Source organism: Poecilia latipinna, unplaced genomic scaffold (assembly GCF_001443285.1).
Source record: "Poecilia latipinna isolate Pla-1442-1.1 unplaced genomic scaffold, P_latipinna-1.0 Scaffold209, whole genome shotgun sequence".
NCBI classification, from domain to species: Eukaryota; Metazoa; Chordata; class Actinopteri; order Cyprinodontiformes; family Poeciliidae; genus Poecilia; species Poecilia latipinna.
In genome coordinates, this window is record NW_015112825.1 from 316,246 (window position 1) to 325,424 (window position 9,179).

The window sequence follows — 9,179 nt, forward strand, 5'->3', positions numbered from 1 at the left end:
TAAAAACTGGTTTGCCACTGTTTGTCTGAACCAGCTGCTGAGCTTCACTGGTCAGGTCAAAGTTTAAAGGCAGTGAAACTAAGTCGTGCACATCCTCAAACACCCCTTATAGTAACCCACATGAGCTGCTTTATCTATAATCAGGAACTGACCTGAAACCTAAACATTAGCTTATTTTTCTCCACACCTTTGTTTCTATTTTATTGATTCTTAACTTGCTGGCCTAAATCACTTCAAATCAACACACTGGTGAAATTAAATACGCCCTTCAGCATCAATTGTTGTAAATAGCGTGTTTATTGTATCTTGTTCCAGAATGTTTCCTGTTTAATTTCAAAGTTTAACTTTAGTAAGACGCAGTGTCAGAAGCAATCGCTTAGTCCTGATCACAAAACAATCTGATTTTTTTTGCATATTGCATACATTAACAAAGCAATCTGTAGAACTAAAACCTAGCTAGTTTGTTGTGGTTTAATTCCTCATAACACAAGTCACAGTCTGCATTGTGGTGGTTTTCCTCTCCTCATTTTGCAGTTGAGAAAGTGGCCTAAAGTTTCATTAGCTAAGTTTTTATGTCCAACTTTAGTTTGGATGTTGACCTTTTTAACAGTCAACCTGATTGTCAACCTGATTTTCTCATCGCACTAGCACCCAGGTGTTTCCAAAAACTATGCAATGGGATTTGGAAAGATCAGGGTTTGTGAATGTATTTGATTTTATGTTGTGGCGCTTTCTTTCTCCCACTACACACTGACTGGTCAAACCTTACTGTGCATCTACAATAATTAGAATAATTACAGTGCCTGAGAGGAACAAGAGAAAGAAAGAAAAGTTAAAAAGGAAACAAAAGTCCTGTGTGTTGACACGTTTACTTTGTTTCACTTCTGTCAGCTCACGTCAAAATAACCTCAAGCTTTTCTTTTATCATTTGTCGTAACCAACACATGGAGCTTTCAATCTGTACCATTTTAAAACCACACTTTACTTAATTTCTGGGTATACTATTATATTGAGTCATCCTGTGGTCATTTCTGTAACTTTTGTGAATTTTTGGTAATTTTCTTTCTGTTTCATTTTGATATCATTATTTGTTTGTTGTAGTCCATTTTAATTTCTGTCTTCTGTCCTTGTAAGACTGTTAGTGTTGGGAAGTAAAAACATGGCAAATATTCTGCATGAGTTGGCTGCCTTAAGTGTTTTTCTTCCACATATAATGACGGCTGCAAATGGATCTGACTCCTATAGATCTACGTTAAGCACGCACACTAAATTAAAGACTGTCATCTTCTCGTCTGTTGGGACCCTCCTTACCTTCTTGTTGTCAAATATCTGTGATGTTGGTCCAGCTGCAGTTTTTTTCTCAAATTAAATGTCTTCTAAAAGTGTGGTGTTAACCAGCTAAAATACTGCAGCAAGAGTTTAGAATAAAGTTCCAATGTTGCAACTGCAGGGTGACCTAAAGGCAAATCAAATAGATCAGAGACAAAAAATACACATTGAAAATGAAATGACAAAATTACAATCTAAACAAATAAAAAGCTAAGACATCGTAGCATTTAAATGACAAAGCCATGGAAATGCCAAAAGAAAAGCATGTTTTGATTTACAGAAGCAAACAATTTCTGCACATCTCAAGTTTTCAAAGCTCAGGGGCTTAAAAACCAAAAGCTGGCCCCTCTTGTTAAGAGCTGATCGTAGGGAGGCGTGCACATGGTTCATATCTGACACGATACTCTCACATGTTTTTAGGCTGAAGACTCTTCAGTGCTTTAAAGACCAAGATTTGAAATTCTGTATTTTCAAGTGATTTAAGGACTGGTTTACCATGACCAATTTTACTGAAGATAACTGGGACTTTGACAGTCAAATTAAAAGAATGCACCAGTTTTTCTGTGCCCTGTTTTGCAAAGACAAAGTTTATTTTTTTTTAAGTTGATATTAAAGGTTGCATTTGGTTGTTAAAATTCAATGTTGAATCCATGATGACATTTAAATCATGACTTGCTTTGTGATCTTTAGCCCTGGAGTCTTGTTGGATTGGTTGATTTCTTAACCTAAAATAAAAATCATCTCATGCCTGATTTAGATGCTTCGGAAAATTTTATTTACTTGGTGATGTGGAAACTTTACATCGTAGTTCTTTGAGGAATATTGTTATTATGCATCCAGATGCCCTGAAGACTGGACTTTTTAATTTTTTGATTTTAAAATAATACACAATTTTAAAAGTGAACATAACCAAGCTAAAAAAAAGAGGAAACAAAATAAGATGAAGGGAAACAGAGAAATGGACCGTGATGAAACCACTGAGCGGATGTACTGGGAGGATGAGTTGGCGAATGGAAACAATTGGGTTTTTTACTCGTGCAGAGCGGATGTTCACGGAGTCTAAAGTGAGCAATGAGGACATCTAGTGGGAACAACAAGAGCTGCATGGTTGTAATTTTTTTTTTTTTAAATCACAGGAAGTCCAACAAAATGTAGATTAAAACACTAAACTGGAGAGAGAGAGAGAAAGAGAAATGAAGTCAGCATGTGATGGCACTGTGTTGTTGTTACCTTACAAGATATTAAGTGACTTGGTAACTACATTTATCCATTTGTCCCCCTGGTCCTCTGATCGAGACCGGTGCCCACTTCCCTCCTCTCGATGGTTGAAGTGAACTTTAGTACCCTTGTACTTCTCAACAGGGTAAGAACAAATATGGAAAACTTTCTGAACATCACGCTTGTCCTTGTTGTAATTGTTCACCCCTTTTTAATGGATTGTTAAATTAGTTATACTGCCACAGGTTTCTGGGGGACACATGTCTAAAACAGGTCAAAACCCAAATTGAAAGAATAGTCATCCATTGTTTACTCTACACAAGATGGTGACCACTCTTCTCTATTGCCGTCAGGACGTGAATAGGTCTCAAGTTCATTACAGTGACACAAACCAAGCATGCAGACTCTCAAACATAAGGGGATTTTAGTAAATAGGCCAACATATATGTTTTGGTTTGCGAGAAGTAGATGGCACCATCGCTCAGGAAGGTCTTAGCTGAGGTTCAATCTCAAAAGATTCTTGATGCGATACAAGAAGCTAAAACCATGCGCAAGGTGAAGATGCCTCAATATTTTTATCTTGAGCCTCGTCAGTCTAATGCAAACATCCTTTACCCCTGCTTCGGCAAGGCAGCCACGTTTATGACGCAAAAACACTGTCTGTGGCCACAGAGACATGAGAAAGTCTTGGTTTTCTTAGTACTACCATAACAAAACAGTACTATTGGCTGGGGGGAGGTGTTCCGTCTTTGGTTGAGAAGTGACCACGCTCTCATCATTTCCTTTTTCATCTGTGCGCCCACGGCTTCTGTTCTCAGGCTGATTACTAACAGGAACCATTTTACACCATTCTGGGTAGTTCACCTGCACAGAGCAGAGTGGCAGCTCCTGGGGAGACATGAAAGCTGTGGTTGGACTGTTGATTGTGCTCCTGGAAGTGTCACATGGTAAGTTTTTCAAGTTTTATTAATTTATTTCATTGCAAAAAGCAAGTTACTACATTTGAAGAAACTTTTGCCTGAAGGAAATGACTGAAGGCATTGATTTGTAACTGATGCTGATGAGTGACATGTTTAAAGCAATGTTTTGGGCTTTAAATATCACTTATCATTTGTCTTTTACCAATGTAGCTCAGCCATAAATGAAAAACATCCTCTGCTTTACTTTTTGTTCACACAAGAAGAGTTCTGGAAACCGTGGGCTTGCTTCAGCAAACTGGTTTCCCACACAAATGCTCCAACGAGCTCGCTTTGTTTTTGATTCTGTAGTAACTAAAGGGTAAAAGCTTTTCTTCTTTGTACCTTTTTTCGTAATCTTCAGCTGCTGAAACCTACTGTGATGCCAGACAGAAGGGAGCTCAGTGCTATGGCGCTTTGGGAGGAACTGTGGCCTTCAAGCTGATGGACGAAACCTCAGAAAAACACAGATTCAGTTTGAAGAAGGAAGCATCAATGACGAATGAATCAAACCAAATTATTCTTTCTGTCAGAAGCAATGTGATTACTTCCAACACCATGAGCAGCAGATCTGTCTTTATTCTTAATAACGGAACATTCAAGATCAATAACCTGAGCAGAAGCGACGGTGGTAAATATACGCTTGAGATTTTTGATTCTACTGGGAAAAGAAAAGAGAATAGGACTCTACAGCTGCATGTTCAGGGTAAATTTGTGTTTTTTTTATTGAACTCTATTTCATTTCGGTAATGATTAAGTCATTCTAAACAAAAAACATTCTGAAAAACTTTGCATGTTATAAAATAGCTCAAAAAACGTACTGTCAAGTGCAATATTTCTTTCTACTTTTACATTAAACATAAAACTATTAAGTCTTTTGTACCTTAGTGTAAATGTATTTTATTTTCTTTGGATGTTAAATGTATATTTGAATGGCTTATTCTGCACACGAATTCCTATTAAACTTAAACTTGTGTAAAAGTATAATTGGCAAATAAAGCTCTGAATCTGAATATTACTCCTGTCCTCTGCATTTTTCAGCCCGTGTGTCGTCTGTGCGTATGATCTCGGAGTGTGTGGCTCAGTTGTTAAAGGTGTCCTGTCTCTCTGAGGGTGGGGACAGTCCTCAGTACTCCTGGTTTCTGAATGGACAACCAACCGGAGACACAGAGATCGTGAACAGAAATCCTGTGAATAACATCATTATTCTGAAACAAAACATGTCAGGATACCTGACCTGCTCAGTTTGGAATAAGATCAGCCGTGTTTCAGAAGAAAGGAGGATGTCTCTTTGTAAAGGTTAGTCAAACGTAGATGAGTTTTGTTTTATACATGCATAGACTTCCCAATTTAAACTTGAGAGTACGCATTTGTGCATGTATGCATCATCTAAACATACTTGGTGGAGTAAAGTTTTAACATTATTCATGTATCAGAATGCATCTGCGTTATCCACTCTGTCCGTTTGGGCATCAAACTCGTTTTGGTGCTTAAGTAAAGCATAATTCACAATTGCACACTTACCATAATTATTATTTTTAGATATTAGTTAGATCAGCAATGGGATTGTGGTTCATTTTCTCTCGTGGTGGATGTTTTGCAGTTTCTCTGAGCATAGTTGGTGCAATGGTGCTAACACTGAGGGATGGTGTGACCTATGTGGCTGAAAGCTTCGCTTCCCCACAGAATGATCTTTAACATAAAAAAGCATGTGTTAACCAGTGTCAAAGTATTTTAAACTGCTTGAAGTTTAAAATAAATTTTCCTATAACCAAGCACGTACACGTAGATAAAGTAGGTCATCTACCAGAGGACGGTTTATTTTATGTTTTATTTAAATGCACATAAAACCTAAGCTGACCTCTAGTTTGCAAGAATAAATACCACAACCTATCAGAACAGATAGGTCACAACACAATCACACAGGCCACAAATGCTGACACAAAAGGTTGTCTTTCAAACAATTTCATCAGATGCAAGTGCAAAGCAGAGCAAAGTCAAAAAATGTAATGTACAACATTACATAAAAGGTGGTCGTTCAAAAGTAGATATGCTACTGGATTATTTATTTTTTTTTTGTCATACTCCGTTGTGTAGCAGCGACAAATTTTAATGTCTTCACATGCTGGTGAAGTGGAAAGAATTGTACGCTGCTCTCAAGAAACGATGTCAAATGAAAATCTGACACATTTTTTCTTAAATTCTTTTAACGAGTCAGATTTTTATTGTTTTATTTTTTATTTTTTATCAGGCTCATTTTCTGCGGAACCAGATTAGTTCCAGTTCCTGACACCTTCACCGTGTAACACCACTGAGATCATGTCTCAAAATAATCTAATCTGAGTTCTTGGAAATCATTTCTAAGGTTTTTCTTTTGAATTTAGTTTGCGGAGTCTTAGGCATGACTTTTTTTTACTTTTAAGGTTGTCTGTCTAATTTTTCCAGATAAGACTCATGAAACTCAATGTAGCATCCAAGAAGACAAAGCAAAGTGTTATGGAGCTTTGGGAGGAGCCGTGGTCATTCAACTGATGAACAACACTTCACAAACCCCCAAATATGAATGGAAAAATAAAACATCAACAATCCTAAGAGGGAGAAGGAACAATTTTGCTCCAAATGACATGGAGGGCAGAAATATCTTTATTCCCCTGTATGGTACGTTCAGCATCATGAATCTCTGCAGAGCTGACAGCGGCAGCTACACTTTGGAAACGTTCGATTCAGATGGACGAAAAATAGAAGACAGGAATCTTCAGCTGATTGTTGAAGGTAAATGATTTTTCTCCATATGGAAGAAAATCTGTCACAATGACAGATCTCCATTTAAGGTCTTAGTAGTTTTCTTAGCATTTTCCACATATGTGCTTCTTGTGCAAATCCTTGCAAATATCTGGAAATAAATCAAATGTTTCTCTTTCAGCTCCTGTGTCCTCTATCAAGCTGGTGCCTGAGTGTTTGTCTCAGGGTCAGATGAAGGTGTCCTGTCAACCAGACGCAGGTGATAGTCTGCAATACAACTGGACTCTGGATGGACGCACACTGACAGACTCTGAGCTCTTCTCAGGAAGTAATGAGACTGACGTCATTGTTCTGAGGCAGAATATCTCGGGACGTCTGGTCTGCTCAGTCTGGAATCGGATCAGCTCTCTCTCAACAGAGAAAACCATATCTACATGTGGTAAATGACAAGATTAAAAACTACAAAAAAAAAACTTCTTCACTAATTTAACAGTGGCACAATCACAATCATACATTGTTTGCTTTCTCCCAGGGTACATTTTCATTAACTGCACTTACAATGAGACTCAGATATCTGAGTGGGTGTTGGCAGAAGGTAACACCCTTTGTGTTGACGCCGTTGCATACGGTGTTGAAGGTAAGGCAACTACATGTTGTGTCCCCTAGAAACACACCACTAATCAAACTGACTGTAAAGATCTATGTTTGCTAATTTCTTTGCTTCTCAAACAGACATGTTAGGAGTATTGGCCAGTGTCTTCTTAGCACTGCTATTTCTCTTAGCTGTTGGAATAGGATTCATCTGCGCCCATAAGAAAAAACATACTTTCCAAGGTACTGACCTGATTTCGTACTTAATGCTTTTGTAATTTATATTTCTTGTTGAACAGAAAAAAAAATAGTGTGTTTACCTGAACAATGCCTTTCTGACATTTTGCAGTGGAGAAAGACAACAGCGAACCTATCTATGCTGAAGTCAGGATTGTGGCACAACAGGAGAGGCAAACGGAGGAAAGCGTGGAAGAAGAAGTGGAGGTCAAACAAGAGACACTTTCAGAGCTTCCTCAGCAGTCGGAGGTAGCTGCAGTAGCCCCTATCTATGCACAAGTCCGTAAAGTTAGGTGACCTGGGTTCCTGGGGTCTCCTTTACCAAATATGCATTATTGACATCAGGTGGATGGGACAAAGTAAGGATGTCTCAAACGTTCAATTAATGTGGTTTACTTTTCAGAACACACTTAAGGTTGATGCTTGTTTTACTTTTCTTAACTTCTGGGGTTCGCCTAAGCTGAAAACACACTAAGACATTTTCTAGACCATAAAGTCTGTGCCAAAACCTTTTAAAGTTTTATGCCGTTCTTGTAACAGGGCAAACATCGGGATCATTTTTATGTTCTACATGTATTTAAAAATCCCTACAAAAAAGTGACTACATGGACTGTCTAATTTAAATATTGTATAAAGTTTGTTGTGCAAGTAAAGAAATATAAAAACACAATTAAATTCTTGCTCTGTTTTTTATTTTTAAAACAAAAACTGGCCCATGTTGTGAACTTGTAAGACAGAAAAGAGGCAGACAGCCTACTGATCCACTGTCTTTGTCCAAGTGAAAACAGCAAAATGGTTAGTAATTATACACCATGTGAAACTAATGTGTACAAATACTTAAGGAGATCATTAAGTCTAACTCTAAGCCCCAAAAAGTTACTCAGACAAAGGTTGAAGTTCACCACAGGGTCTACAGTTTACTGGGGTATTTTCTACTTGTACCTGGAAGCGTAAAAAAATTAATACATTTGTTGAGTTGGAGCACCGTGCACAAGGATTGATGCAAAACAGCTCTAATGGCTGGTGAGAGAGCTAGTGGTTGACAGTTTTTATTGCTGCGCGGTGAACCGGGAACACTTCTGAGCTCCACCATTGATCTCTGGCTGTAGCTTCAAATGCAATTTGTTTGGATTTGTTGCACTGATGAGAATCACTAAGGAATACAGTTAACATAAACTATGCTATTATTTTTAACCCACGAGGCTCTTTTCAAAAGCAGAAATGTTCAGAAAAGTTAGCATAGAGCTTTTGCTTCCTCTAAGATTATTTTGTGTAATTACATCATTGTTTCTTAATATCAAGGCTTAGATATGCCACAGAGGTAACTGAAATCAAACAACCACAAAGGACCTGAAACTGAGCAAAAACACACCAGTAAGTATTTTCTTTTAGGCTAAAATGTGTTTAAATTCATTTTTAAGAATATCAAAACAAAGACTCATTTAAATTATAAATACTTTCTATAAAAGTCGAGTCTGGAGTCATATAATTCAAGTCCTCTTATTTAGCTCTCTCCCCATATTAAATGTATTACATGTGAGCACAGAGAACAAAAAAAACTGTAAAGTGAGTTGTTAGCCATAAAAATACTAACTTAGTTAGTAAAAGAGAACTATACTATTGGCATTATAGTTTTATTTCAGTGACCTTTTAGAAGTGACATTGATTTTATTCAGTTTTAATATGTGAGTTGGCTGAATAACTCGCTTCAGTTATTCAATGCTGCCACCTACTGGATCTACACATCTGTCACTCTGCCAGTTTGCCTGCCATCACTCTTCCTTGTTTTATGCGTTCATTTCAACATTGTCACACATCTCTTATACATTTCAGGGTTTTTTTTGTCGTCACACTTAAAAGTTTTAGATAATCAAACAAATTTTGTAACCAGATAAAGACGACATGATGAAGAATAAATTACGATAAAAAAATGAAATGAAAATTTAAAAAAAAATACGAAAACATACAAAAAATTTTGCATTAAAAAGTTATTGACATATACCAGTCTAAGCAACTTGATATAATTAGCAAGTACATAGTGTAGTTCTAATATGGACTGATCTAAACCCTGACAGTCTGTGTTTTATACGTTTATTACGAACTGTA

At 37.2% G+C, this 9,179-nt stretch overlaps 1 protein-coding gene across 1 annotated transcript; it reads left to right on the plus strand.

Annotated features, from left to right (window-relative positions):
* Positions 1 to 2,928: 2,928 nt before the first annotated feature.
* Positions 2,929 to 7,748, plus strand: LOC106946864 (contactin-4-like). The gene is made up of 8 exons (XM_015031528.1): positions 2,929 to 3,494; positions 3,868 to 4,209; positions 4,545 to 4,802; positions 5,949 to 6,275; positions 6,427 to 6,684; positions 6,778 to 6,882; positions 6,978 to 7,079; positions 7,186 to 7,748. The coding sequence occupies exons 1-8, from the start codon at positions 3,446 to 3,448 to the stop codon at positions 7,368 to 7,370; spliced, it is 1,626 nt and encodes a 541-aa protein (XP_014887014.1). The 5' UTR covers positions 2,929 to 3,445; the 3' UTR covers positions 7,371 to 7,748.
* The last annotated feature ends 1,431 nt before the right edge of the window (positions 7,749 to 9,179 follow it).

What these genes read in the sequence shown, in the direction of transcription:
- LOC106946864 (XM_015031528.1), top strand. Translation starts at nt 3,446, where the DNA reads ATGAAAGCTGTGGTTGGACTGTTGATTGTGCTCCTGGAAGTGTCACAT. An exon ending in GAGGATGTCTCTTTGTAAAG is followed by an intron (nt 4,803 to 5,948) that starts GTTAGTCAAACG and finishes TAATTTTTCCAG; the next exon opens with ATAAGACTCATGAAACTCAA. An exon ending in GAAAAAACATACTTTCCAAG is followed by an intron (nt 7,080 to 7,185) that starts GTACTGACCTGA and finishes GACATTTTGCAG; the next exon opens with TGGAGAAAGACAACAGCGAA.